A 25,534-nucleotide genomic window follows, 5' to 3' on the forward strand; every position below is an offset into this window, starting at 1 on the left:
AAATAATTATCTACATAAGTCTGGAGTTAGGAAAGATATTGGCTGGAGTGATAAATTTGGGAACTGTTCCAAATTAGATTGGGTATATCAAACCATTGTTCTAGATGAAACCATCTTAGCATGAGTGAAGAGAAGTAAAGATATCCATAGATAAACCATCAGAAGGTCCTGGGATGGAAAAGATCTTGAAGGTCCTTATGGAATGTGGTGAGGATATTGACTTTTACCTGTGTGAGAAAGTAAGCCTTTGGAAGATTTTGAGCAGAAATTGATGTGTTTAGATTTAAGTTTTATAGGGATCACCATGGGTAGAGTTGGTGAAGATACGGAAATCTGCCAGAAAATAGTGAGAAGGAATGACCAGTTCAGAGATAGGAGAATCAAGAGAGAAAGATGTCAGGAAATTCAAGAAAAGAAGGTGTTTCATTACTGTCAGAAAACTGCTCCTTTTTATCCCAAAGTCTCTGTTTGGCTCCCTTGTCTATGGATGTATAAGCCAAAAGTCTTCCTGGATTAAAACACCATGCAAACAAGATCACATACCTCTTCTTCACCCTGCCTCTGCCCCTTATCTCCAAATATCCCAGTTATTTTTAAGATGGATCCCAAAAATCTGTCTTTCAGAGATGCACTGACTAGCATCTTTTTCTCCTTTCCTGTCTGGTGACCTGTTGTTGCAAAATTAACCATGTCAAAAGTTAGTGACATAAAAAAGCAGTGATTTTATTATGTTCACAATTTTGTGTGAGGTGAATGTAATAACCACAATACTATGGAAACAAGGCATGATTTTGTGGATCAGAATTTCCTCTGCTCCACAATGATTGGGGTCTTAGCTGAGTGGCTTGAAGAGCTGGAGATGGCTGCAGCAGCTCAGTTGGAGACAGATGTCTGGGGCCTTCAGTCTGCTGTTAGCTGGATGACCGGGATTCTTTTCCACACGTGCTAGAGCCAGAATGTCCAGGATGGCTTCCTGACTTACATGCTGATGCCTTGGCTAGGATGGCTGGAGATGGGCAAGATATCTATCTCTCTCTCTTTCCATAGTTTCTCCAAATGGTTAGTTTGAGCACAGAGATCTCAGGGTAGTTGAACTCATGTGGTGGCTGGATTTCCCCAGAATGAACATGCTAAGAGGCTCAGATAAGTCTTTTTATGACCTAGGCTTGGAAATCCCAGATTGTCACTTTTGCCACATTAATTTGGCCAGGCAAGTCCCTAAATTAATCCAGACCCAGAGGAGGGGAATTAGGAGAGTTAGGTTTAATTTCTCAAAGGAAGGAGTAATAAGGAATTAATATCCAGTTTTAGTCATGCTCTGATTCCCATTTTCCAATGACTGCTGCTCAGGAAACTCATTTTAGAACCTCACTACGGCCACTGTCTTTCCTAAACTAGCCATATATAGGTCATGACATTTCAGTGTCTCTATCTTCCCCCAAAAGGTGCAGTCTGTGGAGGACTGAGGAATTGCTAAGTCCTTGACTGTGGGGTAGAGAAAGATCTCCCAATTTTTATGACACACTTTTGTAACACACAAGCTTAACCTTACCTGCAAAAGAGTAATTTCAGCATTGCACTGAAATGAGTCAGTTGACATGTCTTTCTCCTTGCCTGGACTATGAGCTCCTCCAGGTAAAGGATCCTGGGTTATTCAGTTTTTATGTCCTTAGCTCCTAGCACAAAGCCTGATATGTAGAATTCAAATGCATTTCTTGAATGGAATATTGGATAAATCAGCTTATCCTGAGTTAAACTTTCCAAGGGACCCTCATTCTAGAGTAGTTGAATAACCTTAATATTTCTATACTGAGGAATAATTGAGTGATTGGTAAGAATTTTATGAGTATATGATCATAATTTGAGCCTGGAGGAGCTTATTTTGTAAGCTAATTTCGAAACATATTTTCTTTTGGTAAGGTCAAGTCACTGGAGAGGACTATCTTTAAGGATAAGAATTTATTGTCATGTTATCAAGGCTAATGTGTAAAAAGCATACATAAATAATACTTTACCTAATTTACTAGTAAAAGAAATATTCTTAATGATTGCTGTGCTTACACTTTTTCTCCTTTATATGAACTTTATTCTAATATTAGTCAAACAAAAAATGAGTATTCATATCTGATACAATGAATGTACTTTTATGGTCTTTAGCATAACTTGATCACAAGATTTTTTTTAGTATTTCCTGATTTATATATGCAGAACCGTTTTGGTACCTGCTGATAGTCATTTAGTTGTTTGATTTTATTAGAATGGAAAAATTCTAATTGGTAGGTACAGCTGCAATAAGAATAGTGCTCCTCTTTCAGGAAATTTAATTTGAAGAACAAGAAAACATGTAATAAATTACTCTTCTAAAAATAATATGGTGTCCCAATGAATGGTTGTAAATAATTTTCAGTGACTAGAGAGAGATTTTAATAGTATTTTAGAAACAGTGGTATATATTTGATTCTAAAGTATGATTTTAATAAGTTTATCTTTTGAAATACTTGGTTTATAAAGCAATTCTGGCAACACAATTGTTTTTTATTGTTCACCCATTAGCTGCCAATAAAACAGATCAAAACATAGACATATATTTTTTATTATCCACTTTGAAAATGTAAATTCTCATAACGAATGATTTTTTTAAATACTGTAGTCTTAGAAAAAAGTTTAGGTATAGTCTTAGCTAATTACACATGGCTTCCTTCTGATTTTAACAACCTGGAAATTCACTCAAAATGCCTCTTTACAATGACAAAGCACATTTTTTTTTTTTGCATTTCCAGAGTTCAGGGTATAAAAGGTCCATCTCAAAAATTTGATATTGTGCCTTTTAACTACAAAAAAGCAAAACTATTTTAGTAAACCAAGAACTGAGCCTGCAAAATAAGTGGTGTATTAATTTGTAGTATCTCAGAATATATACCCAAGTTGTTTTCACCATTATGCAGAGTATATTTAGTTTTTAAAAATTATAATTATTTTTAGTTGCATAAATGCAATTCTCAAAAGGTTGAGAGGACCTATATAGTGTTATTTATCAGTATTTATAGTTGAGTGAGTTTTTATTCAGTGTTTATAGTTGAAGGACAATGAGCAACCAGGATAGCTATGATTAGAACCATTCCCATTGTCTAGATATACCCCAGGATTGATACTAATCATTGTGACCGTGCTATCACCAAACTTAAGAGAAAATAAGGAAGACAGAGGAGAGAGAAACTGGATATGGATAAAAGTGATGATAACTGATGAGATGTAATTCAAGCCTTTAAAAAATCTGTGAGCCATTCCAAGAGATTTTCTTAAAAGAATTCTAATTGTCATGTTTCCCTATATTTCACAAAATGCATGATTTTGTAAAAAAAAAAGGAGTCTCAAATGTCTCTGCGTCACAACTTTTATGATGAAGTTAGACCAGAACAGTTAACTATTTCATGAAATTCTGATATGAAAACTGGGAAGTAAACCTTGTACTCACAAGCCTATGAAAACAACTGTTGATTCTATTTACTTCATTATATTATGCTTGGCTAAAATTAAAGAGAAGAATGATGCCAAATTGGACAAGTAGAAAAAAAAAACAGGTAAGAATGTGTGTGTGTGTGTGTGTGTGTGTGTGTGTGTGTGTGTGTAATATTTTGACATTTATTTGGTAAGCATTTAATTAATTCAGGTGTTAACATTTCTTGCACTTTCCCAATTTTTATACAACATTCAGGCAAATGATCATTTTCTGCGAACACCACTCAGATTTTGGATCGAGTGGCTATGGTTATGCTTTGGCACTTTTTGTTGTAGTCTTTTTGCAAACCCTGATCTTTCAGCAATATCAACGTTTTAACATGCTGACTTCAGCAAAAATTAAGACGTCTGTAACTGGATTGATCTACAAAAAGGTAAAAAAATTTAAAGATTTCTGATTTCTAAATGGACTGTTCCTTTATATGCTTTAAAACAGGAGAGTACATTAAAAAGTTCTGAGGGTGCTCTTTGAACATTCATTTGTTTTGCTTCAAAATAACTTTGACCCATCAATATTGGTTGCATTAATTTCTCTATAGGGCTTTCAATAGTCTTTAAAGTCCCTGCAACTTCTAGGCCGCCCTAATCCATGAAATTAAATGTTAGTTTTGTCTACTGTTTTGTCACTTCACTCCTCAGAAAGTGAGTGTAATTTAATGGTTTCATGACTATATTTATGTATCAATAAATTTTTTTCTTTTCTTAATCATTTTTGTTCTATATACTGCCTTTTTCTTCCTATGCTCAATTTTTTCATGCAGTAAAGCCATCCTTCTCTATACAGTCATTATCTGCTTCTCTTTACCCCACAAAAACCTGGCTGATCCTTATACTTGTCAAAAACCTGAAGTTTAATTTGTCTTCTCTTTTAAATATCACCTCTACCATTCAGAGTCTTTATTTACATCATAATTATAAACAGAGTTTCTTCTATCCCATAGTTAATCACGAGTTATTCAGTCAGCAGGTGTATTTTACATTCTTACTCTGTTACTCTGTAAATTGTGGGTACTTCAGTATTTAGAATAGAAATTTATTTACCTGTTAACACCTTTGTCATCTAAGAGAGTGACCTTTATACATTTTTGTAAAAGTTCGATGACTAAGTAAATGAAAAAACGAGCCACTTCATTCAAGAAGTTGGGGGGAATTATTAGCATTCATAATGAATGTGTGGAATGTAGATTTTATAACAGGTCAGCTGAGCAGGAAATCTATGATGATCATATACAAAGGTTTCATATAGAAAGGAAGCCTTGAAATGGTCTTTGGGAGTGTTATAGAATTTCTGTAAGTGGAATAAAATATAATTTGGTTTGAGCTGGCCATGAAGCATTATAGGCCATTTGGCCATATTTGGGCAAAATGGGGTATAGAGTGGTTTTAGGTATCCTGGAATGACACAGGACCAATTGAGCCAGGAAGCTCAAATTGCAGCAGAGCCAGCTCTACATAGCACAGACCAAATACAGGGTCAGAGACTGCCCCAGTAGTAATTCTAAAGGTTGTAAATTCTGAGAAATCCAAGTATGGAAGCAAGATAGCAGAGTGTAGGAATCCATTTAAATGCTAACACTTGCTTTTGATATGTGGTCCATGTGGAACAAGATGTCATTCAGTGACTAAAGCACTGGAGTTTGGGTATAGGATTTGGGTAATTTAACAAGCATAAACAGTGGACGGCAATAGAAATTAGACCAAGATGTCAGAAATGAAAAGGAAAATCAGGTATTGTAGATGAATAAGTCCATTGCAAGCAAAAAGACCCTGGAGAAAATGGAGGAGAAACGGACTGCAGGAGTAAGACCGTATGATTCCTTTGAGAGATTGTTTAAGAACGAAGAGCACTCAGGTATCAAAGGAGTACAGCAGTCAAGTAGGCTCAGTGGCTTCTGCTGTAGAGATTATGATTTAATTTTGTAACCAGCGTTGTTAGGAAGCACTGGCCTAGTGCAGATGGCACTGATAGGAGGCAGGACTTCCTTCTGAGCCTCATATCTTACATCTGCTTCCAGTGAGTTTCTTCCATGAGACTAACTGGGGTTATTGAATTTCCCTTTTCTTCATTACAGGAAGGCTTCAGGACTCTGATTATTACCATATTTAGATAACTTCAGAATGAATGCTCTCATAGTGCCATCAGATCACCTGCATTAATCTGACATTGGCCCTGCTTCATCAGGGACTTGTTCTTAGAGTGGGGTAAAGCTGGTCTCAGACCTTTTTCTTAGGGTTTGTTAGGACTTTCTTATTTTCTATCCATTCCCATGACCGCTGTTAGTTGGGAATAAAGTTCAGCACTATCATTTTGAAGGTTTGTGAGAAAAACCTGAGCCTTATTCCACTTTATCACTTTGAGAGTCCTGGAGTCTCAAAACTGAGATATTGTTACGCCTTTGCCGTGGTTCAGGCTCCATATGAATTCTTGAGGACTAAGAAACAAGGTATGCTTCAAAAGCTACATCAGTTGGTTCTGGGATTAATGTAGGCAGTCTGGGGGCACTCCTGCTTCAAACACTGTCCAATAGAATCTGGTTTTAAAAATGGGTGAAGGGGCTGAAAAGGTACAAACTTTCCATTATAAAATAAATGTTATGAGGATGTAGCATGGTGATTATAGTTAAAAATACTGTATTGCAATTTGAAAGTTACTAAGAGAGAAGGTCTTAAAAATTCTCATCGTGAGAAAAATATTTCTAACCATGTGTAGTGATGGATGTTAGACCTTTTGTGATCATCTCGCAATATATACAAATATTGAATCATGTATACCTGAAACTAATATAATGTTATGTGTCAATCATATCTCAGTTAAAAAAAGAAAGTAAAAACAGGAGAGATTCTGAGCTTGGGGTGCTGACAGAGAGAACAGCTGTAAGATAGAGACTGAAGTGCTGTTTTTCCATTGAAGAAATAAAAGGATTTAAGGTGTCTGAAAAATAAAATAAAAATAGGCTACTTCTAAGAAGTTTTTTTAAATTTTCTATATCTGTACTGTTCAGTTTGGTAGCTGCTAGTCACATAAGGCTTATTAACCCCTTAAAATGTGGCTAGGAAGACTGAGGAAGTGAATTTTTTATTTCAATTAATTGAAATTTAATAACCACATGTGGCTATTGGCTATGATATTGGACAGTAGTGCTTTAAGCTACATTTGTAAGCTTAAAAGTTTATTCTTACCGTAATTGTGGTAATTATAAAATGCGAAGAAAATTGATAAAATTAGTTACATTCTTTAAGATAGAGATACTTAAATGGGGTCAAGGGGTGGAGGGACAGAATCCAAATCCTGCACTTAGACTCAGAGAGAGAATCCTGGCGTATTTTTTTGCACAAAGAAGAATGAATTCTTATAAATGTTATGAGGGCTCACCTTTGGATACACCCTGTCTCATTGTTAGTATGGTAACCATTGGTTGAGGGATCACTGGGTTAGAAAATTTTAGGATCCTTCCAGCTCTAAATTATAGGATGTCTGTGATAGCTAGGATGGTGAGGAAAAATCTCATGGTTAATATCGCATAGTATTACACGATGTAAATCTGAAGGATGAATGCATATGCAAAGGCTCTTGGAAATACATGGAGTGGGAGGAGGGAAGTAACAGAAATGAGTACAAGACTTGTTCAGAAAATTATGAATAGATTAATTTAGCTAAAAGCAATGTTTTATGAATAGGATGGTAAGGAGGGGTAGGGTAGTAGAACAGAAGGGACTGTAGCTTTTTTTTTAAGACTCTTGAAAGGTACACTGTAAAAGTGTACCTTAATTCTGCAGGAAATTAGGACTCATTTAAGCCATAGGGTGGATGATCAGGAGAAAAGAATGAAATGGATAGGGTTGGAAATAAGGAGTACCTTAGAAATATTTCAGTAGTTCTGGAAATAAAGGTATGACCTAAAAACATGGCAGTGAGTCCAGAAAGGGACAATATGTAGAAGGGAGAATGTGAAATTGTAGAACAAATTTCATCATCAGACAATAAAACAAAATATTAGTGAATTGAGCTTAGTAATAATCAAGATACTAACAGTAAGTAGGAGGGGTGTTGAAGCTGGGAGCTACATCCTGTTCATCTGGGTCTTCTTAGAGCATAGTTTATTAATAAATGAAAGTGAAGTTTCAAAAAGTGATGAAATGACATAGCTATGCTTTTTTATGAGAGTATGTGGACTAGAATTCATAAGAAATGAAAATATTGTATAAAAAATGTAAAATGTGGATGGAATCTAAAAATAAGTTTTGTAAAAGTGATTATTATTATAATATAATTGTTAAATGACAACTGGTTAACTTTCATTTTGATTGAAGTGTATTTATAAACTCCCAACTTTTTACACTGAGATTTTACAGAAGCAGTTGTTGCTTCTTACCTCAGTCTTGCTTTATCTCTTTTTTCAGATTAAATACTTTCTACCAAACATTTCTAGAACATGTTCTGGCTACTGTAATTGTAGTAGCATAATTATTTCATATAACGAAGAAGAGGCAGTTTAGATTATATAATTTAGCAATAAATAGTAACTAAATTGCACTTTATGGCTTGTAAATTTTGTCCCTTACAGAAATGTAAAAGTTTATTTGACAGGAAAAAAATACTGAGGGAAAAATCAGTGCTACTGATGTCAAAATGCTTTGCAGAACAACATACAATTATATGGTGCCCCTTTTTTCCTTAACATTTTGAAAAGAATTAATTTTTAAAGGTATTTTCCTTTTTTATACTGAAGAAAATGTGTATAATATAAAATAGGAAAGTTAAAATAAACACCATCCATATTGCTAAACTGCAAAGATAAGCATTTTCTTCTAATACTTATTTTACATGCATATATGTATTTTTGGTATACACTGTTTCATAATCTGTAATTTACTAAATAATTTGTCATCAGCACATGTACTGAGGAAGTATTTTATAATATGATTTTTTTGTATTTAATATCTTTGATTTTATTTTTAAATGCATTTTTTCTTATATACAAATTTAAATAAATCCATAGAAGAAACTCATATGTATATAGTACTTTTTCCATCGATTTACATCTTTTCTCTAGTTTGCTTTCCACTTTGCTTACCATTTCACTAATAGTATACAGGGTCTCTTTTTTTTTTCTTTTGAGAGAGGTTACATTGTTTTGTAAAATTTGGATGACATTATAAAAACCTTTTTTTAAAATTCTGTTTTGCTTTTCTTATTCAAAAATAGAACATCTCACCAGTATAATTCTAATCATACTTTTTAATGGCTACATAATAGTCTTTCCTGTATCTATAGCCAAAATTTATTCAACCACTCTGACCAATGCTGCAAAAAACATTCTTGTAAAGATCTAGGTCTTGTCACAGGAGTGGAATTTCTGGGCTTAAGGAATTTTAATTTTAATAGGGATTCCAAATATTTTTCAAAAAGTCTAGAGCAATGTATATTTTCTATAGACATATCAAAATACCCTTCCCATATATCCTTTGTAATCATTGCAACATTGTCTTCTGATAGTAGGTAGTAGGTATGCTGTGAACCCCTACCACTTATCCCATTCTAGGCTAGCCTGTTTTATTTTGACTTTTCTGTTTGGGTGCTTATAAGGATTTCTTTTTAAATACAATTCTAAGGATACAGAATTACAAATTATACCAGGGTAGGGAGAGCTACTGTTTGCTAATTAATTTCAGTGGCACTGCCCAAATGCTTTTGGTTTGAAATACTTCTTTCACTCAAGAGAGATGCCTTCTAGTTTTTTCTTTATTTTTTCTCATTCTTTACTTTTACAATAATCTATATATGCATATGCATGTGTTATATATGTGTCCACTGCAACCTGTTTTAAGCACTGTTATATGCATAGACATATATACATGTTCGGTTGTAGATATAGATGTAGCAGCTGTAGATGTAATGCTCATATATATATAATATAAGGAAACAAACTGAGAACAATCAAGTAATTTACCCATAGTCAAAAAGTTATTAAATAGAATAGCTGGTCTGGGAACCCAGGCAGTCTGGTGTACAGATTGTGCTTTACATTCAATATATAGACATGAAAATGTAAATATATGCACATATGTATATATTTATATAATATATAAACATGTGTGTTTATATTTTATATGTGTGTTTGAGTTCCTCTTCTCCATACCCTAAATCTTTTTCTTCATCCTTTCATGTTTTAAAATATGCTTCTTCAAATTTCTGGGACTAGCTTTTGAATGTATCTAGTAGTTTAAAAATTCCATTTTACTGTAGTATCTATTTGGGTATCCATTTGGACTTTTGGTGCCTCCACTGCATTTTTAAAAAAATTGTTGTGTTCTCAATTTCAGAATATCTCCTATTCTTATTTATTTTTGAAGGATATAATGTTCTTTCACATAGTCTGGTAGCCATCAAGCAAGATTATAAAGAGATATTCACATATTTTTTCATGTTTTTGTGATATCTTTTTTCCAGTAGGAGGACATTTATTTGATTCCTTGGATAATTTAGTTACTCTGAACTACTTGACTTTAGTGTTTTCATAAATACTAAATATTATTATCTTTTCCTTCTAGAGGTGTGGGATAAAATAGTTTATATTTTTATAATTATAAGTTGCTGGTGGATTCTATTAAAGATCAATAGACCTCTCTTAAAAAATGTTATAGACTTAATGAAATGAGAATTGCAGTTCTTGGGATTCCATTATTACACTTGGCCGCATTAGGTGATGAGTAACTTATTAGGGGGAGACTGCAGAGCCAGATTTGAAGAAGATGCAGCTGGAAGCTTAACTATTTCAGTAACTAGTATGTTTTTCCTTTTTTCTCTTGTGGCAGTAGTAGTCATTCTGTTTTACTGTCAGTATGACTGTCCCCCTTACTAGTCAGTAGCAAAAATGTTTCCAATTTACTGTGCAGAAACGTAAATGAGCATTGAACACTGCAGTAGCCATAGAGCTTTGGGGGATTCTGGCACCCTGTGAGCCTTCCAGGGCTATGCAGTCCCTCTGGCAGGTCCCATGGTCTTTCCCTTACACTAAGTCCTTCTGCTTTAAACAGGGAGTGTTAGAAGAGTTTCACTGACAGCCTTACCTTGTTTTCCAGATGGGCATTTCCTTTGGGTTTGTATTATTCATTTATTGAATAAAGAGATTTTGACTGCCTCCTGTATCCCATATATTCTTCTTAGTCATAGCTTTCAATCTTGTCTTTATTGAAGTCCTTGTGGTCAAAATTTCTTAAAATCTCTGGCATATGAATAGAACTTTGCCTGGTTTTCCAGGCAAACACCAATTTCCCACTATGTTTATAGTCATTCATGCATTTCACTGGGAATTTTAAATGGGTGGGCAATTAAATAAGTGAACTCTAAGATCAACCTTATAAGAAGTTTTCAATAACTAAATTTAGGAATATTGAACTCAGTATACAAATATTAAATAGCATGCAGAGAGAAAATGAGAATTGAGCTTTGGAAGAAAAGATGTATTTCTGTCTTCTCTGTGAAGCATTTCCAGTATTCTTATCACTCTTAATTCCCATGGCCCTTCTTAGCTGTTTTTACAATCATCCTGTATTTGAGGCATCTATGGGGGAGGTAGAATGGACTTCACAACTAGACTGTAATCTCCTTGGGAATTGGGACAGTGCCATTTTTAAATTTCCACAGTTGGAAGCATAACACTATTCATCACCATTCATTAGATTCACTATATTCATTAGTATTCATAATACTGTTCACAGCATTCACTGATTCATTTGTGTACTTTGCATTGATAAAATTTAGATGGTTAATCCTTAAAGGGGTGCCAGCAAATAGAGGGGAGCTTCAATATTAGAAATCTAGAAAATTTCTTTTGTAACTTTGCAATGAACAAGTTGTAGAGGGTTCTTGGCGAGCATATTTGCTTGGGAATCCAGATGTTGCTTTCTACTGATACACAGTAAAGTCAAACACTTGCACTTTGGTCAACAATGGTATTTTTCTCATTTAAAAACATTAAAAACATATCCATATTACATGATTGAAATATATAAGTAATCTTGTATATTTCCTAAATATATTAAAAACTGGTATTAAAAGTTTCTATTGTTTGACTAGAGAGATGCCCTATGATCTATAGAATGCTAAATATTTTGATCCTCTTTTTCCAGGCCCTACTTTTATCTAATGTTTCTCGAAAAAAGTTCTCAACTGGGGAAATTATTAACCTGATGTTAGCTGATGCCCAGCAGCTCATGGATTTGACGACAAACCTCAATCTCCTTTGGTCAGCCCCTTTTCAAATCCTGATGGCCATAATGCTCCTCTGGCAGGAGCTGGGCCCCGCAGTGTTAGCAGGGGTGGCTGTCCTTGCATTTGTGATACCGGTTAATGCTTTAGTTGCAAATAGAGTTAAAAAGCTGAAGGTAAGAAACGACTGCCCCATGTTACATGTGTGTCAAACAGAAGCTGAGATTTCTTACTTGAGTTGACAATAACCATCTAGCTGATTCTACATATATATGGAATTAATACAGATTTATCATTCATTCAACCCAGTATCAATTGGGCATCTATGCTTTTCAGCCATTGTGTCAGGCATAGGAAGTACAGCAGTGAGGAAAACTGACAAGTTGGGCTAGTGGAAGAGGTGGGCATCAAGCAAGTAAATAGATACACAACATAATGCCCGCTATTAATTTGTGTATGACGAAAAATAAGTTAGGGTAAGATGACAAAGTAACAAAGAGTGCCATTCACAGAGAGGGGCAGGAGGGTCCTCAGGAAGTATATGATATATCAGCAGAGTAAGGGAACAATCCATGTGGATGACTGAGAAAAAGATATATCAAGTGAAGGGAAGAATGTGAGTGCAGCCTTGAGGTAGAGCAGCTTGGTTTGTCTGAAGAATGGTGAGGAGGCTAGAGGGCTGCAGTGAGCAAGGAGTGACTGTATGCAGCAGTGGGCAGCAAATGCTTAACTGAATCAATTTTATATTCTTTCTTTACAGTCAATCATTCATCTTACTGTCAGTATATTTTTTGACATATGTCATGCTGTAGGAATGAGAAACAAGACATAGTTCACTGCATAGAGGAAACCACACTGTGAAGGGAGAGATAGATGGTTTCACATGCTAAAGTAACATACACAGATGTAGATATATTGCTTATGACACTATTTTAAATGGATCAAAGATTAATAATATCTATGTACCGACATGGAAATGTGTCAATCATAAAATTAGGGGATAAATAAAAAACTGATGTATATGTGTTTATTTGTATATTATATATACAGATTTTTACATGTTTATATGTGTGTATATTTAAGCACATATGTATATATATATGTTAATCTATTTTTTAAAACGTGACTTTACCTATGTACATGGGTATGATAGAGATAAACAAGTGCAGATATATAGATATAGATATAAATGTATTTGCATAAACATAAAAATAATCTAGAGATAAAGCATCAGTTTTTTTAGAATACTTACCTATAGAGTAGAATTAGATGGAAGTAGAGGCCAGTTTTTACTTATTACTTTAATACATTTAAGTGATGAGAATTTACACTGTCTTTATATTTTTTTGTATTTTTCAAATAACTACCAGATGACTAGTCTTTAAAAATAAGAACTAGAAATGACATATAATTATGAATTACTAAATATACCAGTATTTAGAATAACAGGTTATAATTATAATGAATACTTTTAAAGTAGTTTTAAAGAAATATTCTGGATTTTAAATAATTTAAAGTCAGATTTTTAAAAATGAAAATAGATTTGGGGGACCTTAATCTGGATTCTTAAAACCTTCAAGGAGACTGCAGTATTTACAAATATACCAAACAGAAAATATACCTTTAATCATTAAAAACAATGTTACAGCTATTAACTTGTAAATGTGTACTTTATTAGGTAATATAAATGCTTATAACATCATTGTGGTAGTATTACTGGGGGACGCTTACAAGTTTCCAGGTAATATCCAAGTAAAAAATAATATAAATGTTGAAGATTTGAATAAATATGCAATATTACCTAATATTTGCAGGGTCATTATTTGAAAAATAAAAATTTTAATCACTCTAATTTCCAAAGGACTAATAACACTCAAGATTATGTACTTGCAATACAGAGACCTTTACTGTTATTCCTGTGATACTTCTACTATTTTATGTGTATCTATTATATATATATATCTGTTATTATATATATATATATAAAATATAATATATTATATATATATACATATATAATGATAGACTTTGGGAATTTTATCCCATTTTAATAGAATATGGATGTTAGAATTCAATTTTAAACAAGTTATGTCTAAATAAATATAGTTTCTACTATTTTGTAAAGTATGAACCCTCCTTTTATTCTCCTGCTAGCTACTTTTATTTTTAAATATCTTTTTATGCTGTTTTCTAAAATTATCAATACATTAATGTTATATGAATATTATAAGATTATTTACTTCTACTAAATATTATATAAAATAAAAGGAATACACTATTTTTTAAATAGTTGTGGCCATGTAAGTTAAAGTATTAGCAACTTTTATCAAATATGCTTTCATTTTCTTTCCATTAAATAGAAAAGCCAAACAAAGAACAAAGATAAACAGATAAAACTACTCAATGAAATCTTACATGGAATTAAGGTAATATAAAAGGGATATGCTATTTTACTATTAGAATATAGCAATGTTAGTCAATAAATGAATTTATTACTATTCTCAACATCAGAGTAATTATACATGTATAATTGTTGGAAGATTGCTTCAGATTTCAAATGTATAGCAATTGCTATTGCTAAAATTACCTTTAAATGAAGTCAAATAAAATGCAGGTATTTTATTTCTCTCAACAGCTAAACACAAATATACCAAAAAGCAAAAATAATACTTGTTTTAAGGGATTAGATAGAAGAGATGGAAGGAAGCAGGCAAGAGTGATAATAACACTGTCATCAGGGTGAAGGCAGGTTTTTTTGAAGAAGGGTTGAAGGGTTGAGATGTCAATCAGGTTCTTTTATATGGGTAGAAATGATCATACAAATGCTGTTCTACAAAAGTCATGTTGCAAATTATTTGTTCCCTAGGGAAACTAACTACCCCTGCCGATGCCACTAATATTTTGTCTGTGATAAAATGAGTGAAACCTCATGAACTTACATATATGTGTTTCTGTATGTGATTTCAAATCCTATTGTCCCTAGATTATACCTCACCAGATTTTTCTGAAGAGCAATATTTGCAAAGCCTACATGGAATTTCCTTCTGGCATTGACAACTGCATAAGAAATGCTCTCTGTCTGGTGTATTTATCATTATATATATATATATATATATATATATATATATATATATATACAGGATATACCCATTATATGTCCACATTTGATTCACCTTGGATTCAATAAATTGCTGCATTGTGCAGTGTAAAACAATCACAAAATTATAACTTACTGAAGTGAAAATCATTGTTAGATTAAAGATACCTGGAAAAGAAACTGATATCTACTTATTTTTCTGAAATTAAGGGTAGCTTTCAATAGTTCTGAAATTTAATCCAGATTGTTTAATAAGGCCACACATCCCCAAAATAATATGATCCAAATGCATTTTACATCTTAGTGAATTAACTGAAAGCCTCTGCATCCATAAAAGTATAGCAGTGTATATTTATAGGTTTTAAATATTGATATTCATAGAAAGAAATTGCTATTATCAGAAGGACCAGGGAAATGTAGATTTAAATAAAAGAACATTCCCTCCTGATCTGAGCAAAGTCAAAGATTTGAAATAGCAGTCCCAGCAGCGAATACACTACAATATTGGTAGAGGTCCAAGTAGCAGTCAATGAAGATTGTTTAAAGGTGTGGGCGGCCAGCAACCTTGGGGTCTGATAACAGGTGCCATTAAGGTTCTCTCTGATAATGATAGTAGCTACCATTTAGTGAACATTTTCTGTGTGTCACACACTGTATTTATCACTTTATATCTGTTTCCCCATATAATTCTTATAAACCCCAAGAAAAAGATCTCTCATCCTCATTTTACAAATAAGGAAACAAAGTCTTCTAGTCGTTAAAGTGTCACGTCTAAGTTTACAAAGCCAGTGAGAAATTGTTAGGGTTCTCCAGAGAAACAGAACCAATAAGTGTGTGTGTGTGTGTATGTGTGTGGTGGGGGAGGTGGGTTGGGGAGGGAGAGAGAGAGACACCTCAGTCTTTTAAGGCTTTTAACTGATTGGGTGAGGACCATCCATATTATGGAGAATAATCAGCTTTACTCAAAGTCTACTGATTTAAATATCAGTCACATCTAAGGAATACCTTTACAGTATCTGGTATTTGATCAAACAAGTGGGCACCATCAACTTAAGCAAACTGACACCTAAAATGAATTGTCACAAAGAGATAAAGCTAGAATCTGAATGTAGGTTTCTCTCACTCTAAAATGCATGTGGTGAGCACCACTTTCCGATCCTACTTCTCAATGTATTCAGTCTCAGAAAATAGTTTACAATCTTAGAGCACCAGTCACTTTTCAGAAAATGGCTTGAAGTCCCATGCCATCAGTCTTTAAGAATTAGGAGGCCAGGGATAGGAGCTTAACTGTTAAGAGATGGGGAGTGGACAGGAGTGAGAATTGGACTGGCAGGAAGAGAAACAGGATGGAGCTAGACAGAAAGTGCTATGGAGCTTATGTTGAGAGTTGGGGTGTTGCCAAAGTCTGGCTCAAGAAAAAGCTGTTGGTGGGGAAGAGGGACATAAGGCTGAGGAGATGATTTCTTCTTGCCACCCGCTCACCTCAAAAGAACCATAATTGAGTGAAATATTTTGACATGGTAGACAATAGGAGTAATTTACTTTATGAGTGTACCACCTTTTTTTTTTAACTGACTTTTACAGATCCTCAAACTTTATGCGTGGGAACCCTCCTACAAAAAGAAGATTATAGAAATTCGAGAACAGGAATTGGAATTTCAAAAATCAGCTGGATATCTTGCTGTATTTTCTATGCTGACATTAACTTGCATTCCATTCTTGGTGAGTGTGTACAATATATGCTGTTCCAATTTTCAAATTTGATTTGTAGATTCACCTCAAATTACCTGGAATTTAATTTCCATATATGACTAAACATTTTCAAGGAATGCAGTCATTAACTTACGTAGATTAGAGAATGAAAATTTTAAAGGGGAAAATGTTATGTTCATTCTCTTTGGTCCATATTTTTTATATTTAATAAAATTGTATTTTATTGTAAATTTCTCAGAGATTGAACATAATGCCTTCTTAGTCTTAAAAAAATATGACCTGAATTTCAGTTTCATTTCATCTCTAAGATTCTTTATTTGTATGATTAATCCCTTTTAAGCAAGACCCAAAGGTACTCCCTACTATATAGAGTTGGGAAGGGAAGTAACATTTACTGAGTGTTTCTTATGGTATGCCAGACAGTATAGACATTGCCTTTTTTCTTGCAATAATAAAGCATTACTTTTCTCATTTCACAGAGGAAGTAGAGGTCCATAGTAGTTTGGAAGCATCCTCAAAGTTACAGAATTAGTATTTGGAGGTGAATTGATATGTACTGAGGTCATTCTCTTTCTATCACATCATTTAAGCACTGGGAACCCACGCTACTTAAACTAGAGTATAAATTGCTTTTAAGCATGAAGCAGTGGGTGAGAGCCAAAGGTGACCAACCACATGTAACTGAAGCAGCAGCTTTAATCAAAACTACCGCTCCTGGTAGTGATAGGACCAGGGGAAGTTCCATATGTCTTCCTTGCTGATAATTTAAACTATATTGCTTTTTTAATTTAAACGTGGGTATTAGGAAAGTGAAAGTGATATTTATATTTAAAATACTTTGGTAAAAAATTCCAAGAAACATTTGCTTAAGACACTCCTATGTGCATGATAAATAATCAATACAGTCTCATGCATAAGTGAACTTTTCTACCTTTCTTAAATGGAACCTGTAGGGGTAAACATAAAATCTTATCAGTCATGATTTATTCATACTTTGTTCAATTAATTTTATGGCACAAGGAAAGTATAAATATTACATGTGAGTCAGAATGCACACACCACTGGAAAATAAGTTTATGTAAAATCCCTTCTTGAAGAAAAGATGAACTTTAAATGGGAATAACAACTCTAGTAGAATATACAATGTCTTAAAAAAGGGACCTGGCCCATATGATCTCAAGGATCATTGTCTAATGTACACAATTGTATGATCTGTACTAAACATATATTTTATATTCTTCAGCATTAGTACTGAATTTCAGTAAACAACAAGAAAGGTTATTACAATTTTCTTCTCCAATTTTTGTAACTCATAAAGTTGAATATTAGTTTGTTACTCACTTTTTGTGACTCATAATGTTAGTATTGAATGATTTAAGAAAATAACATTTCTCTCTTTTTAGGTGTCCTTGGCAACATTTGGCATCTATTTCTTACTGGATGATGGAAACATTTTAACAGCCACTAAAGTGTTCACATCTGTGTCTTTGTTTAATATTTTAAGGCTTCCTCTGTTTGATTTACCAACAGTGATTTCCACTGTGGTCCAGGTATATCCAAAGTATTCTTTAACCAACACATTCCTGAATTGAAATCTATGGCTTTGCATTTCTATTTCTTTGTCTTTTTCTTTCTTTATTTTATTTTACTTTTTGAGGTTGTTTGTACTGCTTTTAAAATTAATCTCCCTGAATTAATGAGTAATAGAGAACATTATAGAATGGAAGGAAACATGTCTTCCTTGACTGTGCATTTTTTTTTTCTTTGATCAGAGAGACTTTTAATTATTTCAATATAAGATACTGGGTTTTTTTTTTTTGCTGAGTGTTAGTCTATTTAGATTTTTAAAAACTGGTGTGAGATACTATGCAATCAAGGGTTCATTTTCTGTTTTTAGTTGAAAATTTTTTAACTATGTGCTTCCTATAGAGCTGGATCTGAATGTTTTCCCAGGGTTTAGCAGTATTTCATCTGCACTGAATGAATAAAGTAGGGAGAAAAGTGAGTGCATTGATAATATCAGTCCGCCAACAAACCGTGTATGATGTTTCTGGTTCAGCCTGCCTTTATTGTCATCTCCAGTCGCTGCAGGCTCTTCCGATGCTATAATGAGTAGAAGGCTGCTAAAACCACAGGGATTATAAAGAAGTGAGTTCATAGCTCCCTCTGCCCTGAAATGTTCTCAATTAAATTTTTTGAATGTCAGGTTTGGGTTGTCTGGGTGTCCCACATCAAATCCTTCAACTTAAGTCTGCGTTCATAAACAAAGTGATCCTTTGCTTATTGGAACCAGCTCTTTCATCTAAGAACTTTGTCTTTAAAATTTTACATTAGTTGAATAAAGAGTAACACAATTACATGGTAAACACCAGTCAAGCCATTTTTGTTACATCATACTTTTTTCATATTATTTTACTAATAAACACCAACAGAGAGCATAGTAATAGTATCAATAGGGTGCTTTTTACACTCATTTCATAGCACACATCTAAAGAAAATGTCATTCTTAGAATAACAGTTTTGTGCTGCTTTAGAGATTAGAATCTAGCTAAGGATCTGGTATCTCAGTGTTCTCTAACTCCTGGTGTTATGTTACTGCCTTCACTAAATAAATAAAGAGAACAACTGTCAAAGAAATAAGAAGAAGAAAAACAGTTTAAAAACAGCTAGCCCTGCGTACTGATATGACTCACTTGGTAAACAAAACCACAGCCTAATTACATCTTTTTTTTTTTTCTTCGCCCCAGGACCAGCCACTTTACCAGTGGCAAATAAAGGTTTCTGCAACAAATATAAATATTGAACTTTCCAATTACATCTTATCTATTAAAAATAGATGTCTCCTAGCATAAAGTGAATAAAAATATACTAGAGATTCATGGAAGTCAGTTTCAATGGAAAAAAATGATTTTATTTATCCTATTGTAGCTAAACATTTTATAGCTATTTATAGTAGCTATTGCCAAAACTACTATTTTAAATATACTCAGAAGCAGAATTCATTCAATAATCCTGAAGTTGCTTTTAAAAATGAATCTTTTTATAATTATAAATTACTGAGTTATTATGGCTTTATTAGAGCATTGAGGAATTTTTGTTTCTTAGTCTCATGACTTCCTGCAGATTGGACATTTGTTTTTATCTTGATTTTTGCAACTTTCCTTATCTTTAGGTATTAATTTATTTATAAACATGGAGACAAACTGTACTAGCTGAAGATTCATCTCAGTATCTTGAATTTGCATGAAAAAATGTAATCATGCTATAAATCACAGTAAATGCTTTTTAGTTTAGATTCTACTTAAACTCCAAATAAATTCCATCTGCATTTATTTTTCTAGACAAGAATATCATTGGGTCGTTTGGAAGATTTTCTCAACAGTGAGGAGCTTCTTCCTCAAAATATTGAAATAAACTACACAGGAGGTTAGCAGTTCTTTGAATTCAATGTTTATTTGACTTTTGGGTTGAAGATAACTGGTTCTAAAATGCTTCATTGTACTTATTTTTCTTCCCAGATCATGCCGTTTGTTTTACAAATGCTTCCTTCTCCTGGGATAAAACAGGGATTCCAGTATTAAAAGAGTAAGTCATGGTTTGGAGAAAATTAGAAGCAAGGATTTTTTTAGCATTGAATTCTATAATATTGCATAGTTTTATTTCTTAGAGTTTTTAAAGCAGAAGATGAATATATTGAAATTTACCAGACTTTTCTTAAGCTTCTCACTGTACTTACCATTTTTTATTTTTTTGATTTCTAACACTTTTTTCTATTAATTTCCTCTGCAGCATTCATTTGCATTTGGAAGGTCGGGTGTTTGTAGAATAATGTATCATCATGTGAATAGCAGCAATGTTAAGAATGGTGCTCAGTGCTGTAAATTGTCTAGGATGATAGAATCAACTGTAATAAGAACTTCCTACATCATCTCTCCCTTTCTTACCCTGCAGCTTGAACATAAAGATTCCAGAAGGAGCTTTGGTGGCTATTGTAGGGCAAATTGGGTCTGGAAAATCGTCTGTGCTTTCTGCCATTCTGGGGGAGATGGAGAAACTTACAGGAGTAGTTCAAAGAAAGGTAAAGCAAATGATACATTCCTCCCACATCTCCTAGTATAATAGGCTACAGCCAACACATCATTAATGTCAATAAGAGTTTATCAAACTGAATTGAGGATGCAAGTGGGCATTTAATGGGCATTTCTAGTTTGTAACAAACATTTCAATTTCCACAGAAATTGATTAGCTATGGATGGATTAGTAACAACATTCTGTCCTCCAAATACTTCAGCAAATCATTTATGAATGCTTATGGTAATTGTTTGGTGATACTAACTGAATTGCAACCAGTTATAGAGAAATGAATGTAATTTATACTTTAATTGGATTAGGTTTCTAATTAATATTCATTGCAATGTTCCCTATTTAATTACAGCCATTTCATTTCTAAGGAGTTTTATAAATGGTCATGGGTAGGACCTTTGACCTAGAAAAACTTTAGAAAAATAACAATATTTACAGCTGACACTTAAATTTTAGCTTTTGGACAATGGAGAAATCTCCTTTCAGCCATTTGTTCTATTCTTCAAGGTCAATAGAAATAGGACTTGAACAAGATCTTTCTTAATCAGCTGTTTCTTTCCGAAGCACTAGTCTAGCTAACAAGTTATTCTTTAGACCTAACTTTTAAGTAAAATAGTGGTCTAATCCCTCCTACTTCTGACAAGATGGAGAAGCTCTACAGTTCTGAGACCAATTTCTTCAGTTGTTCCAAGAAAAATGAGCTCCAACTCCTTCTATTTTTCTTCATATCTTTCCTGATTCCAGTTCTTTAATGATAATTTTTTAATTTATTCTTTTCTCTGTCAGGATTACTATTACTTAGTTTAGGGTCAAGTATGATTTCTAGGACTTCTTCTGATGATAGGATTGCACTTTATAAATGCCACGATTGTCAGGCAGCTGCATCTGGGGAGGTCTGTCCCTCTGCACTAGGTGAAACCTCAGTCTGGATGGGGGAGGGTTCTGGAGTCTGAATAAAGAATTCTCGCGTGGGCCGTACAAGTATGGGTGAGGAAGGAATTCATTAAAGCAAGGGTAGTGAATGGCAGCAGGTGTGCAGGGTGCAGAGAGGGAGGCAGGGGAATTTCATTGAACTCCTGCTTTGCATAGAGCAAATCCCTTGCCAGCTGAGGGTCACCCGGCATCCAGCATCCACTTGAATCTGCACTGTGTAAGAACTAAACCCCTGCCACCCCAGGATTTGGAGGAACCACAGAGCACTGGATGGAATGAGATTATGTTCTGAGAACTTCCCAAAGGCACAGAAAGGAGACTTTTGGGCAAGGTCTGATTTAATACTAAAGAGCATGATTGTCCAGCTGCAGTCATATCCAAGTCACCCAGGTGACAGGAACTTGCATGCCCAAAGCAGAGATCTTAGTAACCCTCTCCTACTTGTCTGAAGTAGGATAGAAAGAGTGAAGACGTGTGCTTAGTTTTAGAATATTGAATGAAATAGCAAAGTAACAAAGAGGCGTACCACTGGGAAAGGGGTCTCTTATTAACCTCCCAAGAGGCTTGAAAGAACACAGAGACAAAACACAGTTAAGTGAGCAAGAAGACATCTTTATTTATGGCAAAGTACATACTGAAGAAAGGGGAGTGCTGGCAACCTCAGAGAGGAGGCTTGCTTAAAGTTTAGGATTTGTGTCTTTTAAGGATTTCAAGAATGGGGCAAAGGGTGAGGGGGCATAGGCTCAACATGTGGTCTCATGATGTCTGTCTCTGGAGAAGACATTACATCATTATCCATAGTCAGTCCTCTAGATAGTCTATAAGATAAACTTAACACAAGGAATTTATTGATCCTGGTATTCTCCAAGATAGTGGTTATCCTCAAGCAGTAGAAACATACTATTTAACTTGCCCTACCTTAAGATAGGGTCAGTTGTTGGCTAATTATTATAAAGAATGTTAGGAATATTACCTCCTAACTCCCTGATTTTTAAAATGGAAATCTTAGCCTTAAGATGGTATCCCTCCTGTACTTACTATACTATTTATATCTTCTCACCTTTTCATCATAGGCAGGAAAAATTAATCTTGATGCTTGTCCCATGTCCCTGCTCTACCTACCTCACCAGTACTTTTTAACCTGAAGTATATTATCTTTGTAGCCCTATGCTCTTCATAATGATTGCCATCAGCCATTTGTCTATAGTTCAAGATGACTATAACTTTTCCTAGGCCAGTGACTATCCTTTAAAAATATAGTGATTGTCATATTGATTTTATTTTCATTTAGTTCCTTCAGCTATTTTCACCAATCAATTAGTACCTTGCAATTAGTGCCAAGGAAACAAATACGAATATGATATTGACCTCTTTTCACAGAGTTCATAGGATAGTGAGGGAGATACTAAGATCAACCATAACAAATGTTTAAATTAGATATAAAAAAAGAATCAAAGTATAAAAATAACAAATTCTGCTTTGAAGAGTTAGAAAAATAATCAGAGAGTAGTAGCCTTTTATTTGATCTTGAAAAATAATTAGGTATTGATCTAGATAAAAACAGCATCAATTCTTGGTTCCACTTAATGCATAAATGATACTAAGCATAAAAGGCTAAGGAGCAGATTAAATAAAATAATGTGCAGAGACCTAGCCTAGTTCTTGGCACAGAGTCACAGCTCCCTATGAATTTTTATGGTTATTATTGTCTTCCTCATGATCATTGAGGTGCTCATGGTAAGATTTAAAGATTATTTCTGATACCTTTGACGGTTTGTGACTAAGAAAGTGCTCATGGTGATGAAAAAAAACATACCGATTCCATTTCTAATTGTAAAAGCAGAGAGGACACCCTATGTTTATATTTAGCTAGAATCGTCAAAGAAGGAGGATATTTTCTGTCCATGTAACTGGCCACTTTATCCACAATGTCCAAGCCCATTGGTCTAGGTCAGTGGCAGAATTTGAGGTATCATACTGTGAATTATTTCCCAAAACATTTAAACCCTAAATTTGTAAATGTCATCCTAATTTTCTCTAGTACTAGTAATCATAATAACAACATGGCAAACTTAACGTTTAGTCTACAAAGTGCCTCGGTATACATCTTCCTGTTTCTCAAGGTTTCACATGAGCACTTTTTGTGGCATACCATCACAATGTTCAAACTCCCTATTCCCAGTGTCAGAAGACTCACACCAGGCTCCATTCATGCAGAGTATTCAGTTTTCAATTATCTTTGGTGAAACATAGGAGATCTAGAGACCTTTTTTGCATTAGCATAACTTCTATTGTAGTTTCATTATTAAAAATGAAATGAAGCAAAAACACATTTTCAATTGTATGTGAGAGGCAAAGAATCATAAAAATGAAAGGAAAAATTTTTCTCTCTGTGGAAATTGATTAACTCTTTTTCAGCTCCTGTTATATCATTACATGGAACCCATACCTCACAATAGTGGTCAGTTTCTGTTTTATATTATATGACATTTTTTTCTGTTCTTCAGTCTTTTCTCCTGTGTTGTCCTCTGTTCCCCCTTATCTTGTCTAATATGTAGCAAGTGTTCAATATCTCTATCACCCAAGGTCTGATTTAATATGCTATTCTAATCAAAGGTTATTCACTAGGCAAGTCAATTCAAGAGCAATTACTTTTGTGTTCAAGATCAAGTCAGATCAGAATTATATTGTTTTGGATCCAAAGCCATTCTATGTCTCACACACTCAACAAAGAAGAATTAAAACTTAATCTTTTGATCCTTAAAGTAGTTGATAGAAATCAAAAGGCCAATAATTACATATAGATCAGAAAGTATTTTTAAATGTTTGGTATTGTTATAGAGTGTGCAGTAGTCCAAATAAATACTCCAAAATCAATGTTTAGGTAGAGTCCATGGGGCAGATTGAATGATAAGTCTCTAGTTCAAATACTGTGGACCCTTTACAAGAAAAGAAGGGCTAGTTAAGAGGACATTTTATATAGCAGACTTTCATATATTCAGGAATCATTTCAAGATATAAAATCATCAAAGAACAAATTTAGGAGCACTGAGTATGTAGAAGACACAGCGATGTGCTGCCCTTCTAGGAAGGACTTGTCACCCAGCTATGAGAGTACAAAGGCAAGTCAGCAGACCCCTGAAGGGTTGGCCTCAGCTGCTGAGAGGCCTGGCTGAGTCCTCTCTTAAAGGCCAGGCCAGTTCAGCCTAACATGGAACAACTTTGAAGGGTAATACTCTTCTAGCTCATGGAGGGTTGGCCAAAGCCTTGTCGGATTTGGATCACCGTGTGACTTCTCCCTCTTTCCAATCCTTCCTCTTCCTCCTACAAGAATTAATCCCTGGGTTCCACAACTCCTTTTGGGTTCCTGGACCCAGTTCCAATGCATGTGGTGTGGAGGGGGTCTTCCCAAACATGACACCAAGCAATTCTCGACCACCAGCAGGGCATCTGAAAACTCAATTCTGATGCTATCTGCAGGGAGACGGCACCAGATTCCAGAGGTTAAGGGTGCACCCTACAAGACTGACCTCCACACCCTGACTCCAGACCCAGTCACAAGCCCCAGGCTGTTACCTGTGCTTCTGACCAACCAGCTACAGATTTGAGGTTTCAATGACCTCCCACTCAGGTTTGATAATTTCCTTGAGTGGCTCACAGAACTCGGGAAAACACTTCCATTTACCAGTTTAGTAAATGATACTGTAAGGGATTGTAACTCCTGGGGGGAAATGCTGGGGCAAATATCTTTGAAACCAAAATCAGTCAAAGGAAGAAATAAAGTGGGAAAAACCCATTTATTTCTTCCAAGCAGTCCACTTCTTTCCCATGTCTCTTGCAACCCAGCTGCAGAAGAGACCCCATCCAACCTCTCTGGTCCAGATATTCCCTACTGGCCTTTGTAATTACCTATTGATAGGGAGATGAACTACTTCTCTCTACCCGTTGGAAATTCCTAATGATATGGAGATGGACTA

The 25,534-nt window shown here is 34.4% G+C and overlaps 1 protein-coding gene across 2 annotated transcripts in view; it reads left to right on the forward strand.

The window, feature by feature from the left end:
- The window catches only part of LOC108393510 (multidrug resistance-associated protein 1-like), a 76,984-nt gene that overhangs the window by 14,024 nt on the left and 37,426 nt on the right, over positions 1-25,534 (forward strand). For both annotated transcript variants that reach the window (XM_073231824.1, XM_073231825.1), the window contains 8 exons: positions 3,716-3,893; positions 11,653-11,907; positions 14,092-14,157; positions 16,413-16,550; positions 17,945-18,091; positions 19,883-19,967; positions 20,060-20,126; positions 20,493-20,619. In XM_073231824.1, the coding sequence (XP_073087925.1) occupies positions 3,716-3,893; positions 11,653-11,907; positions 14,092-14,157; positions 16,413-16,550; positions 17,945-18,091; positions 19,883-19,967; positions 20,060-20,126; positions 20,493-20,619 (1,063 nt within the window). The remainder of the gene's footprint in view (positions 1-3,715; positions 3,894-11,652; positions 11,908-14,091; positions 14,158-16,412; positions 16,551-17,944; positions 18,092-19,882; positions 19,968-20,059; positions 20,127-20,492; positions 20,620-25,534) is intronic.

Source organism: Manis javanica, chromosome 3, assembly GCF_040802235.1.
Source record: "Manis javanica isolate MJ-LG chromosome 3, MJ_LKY, whole genome shotgun sequence".
NCBI lineage: Eukaryota > Metazoa > Chordata > Mammalia > Pholidota > Manidae > Manis > Manis javanica.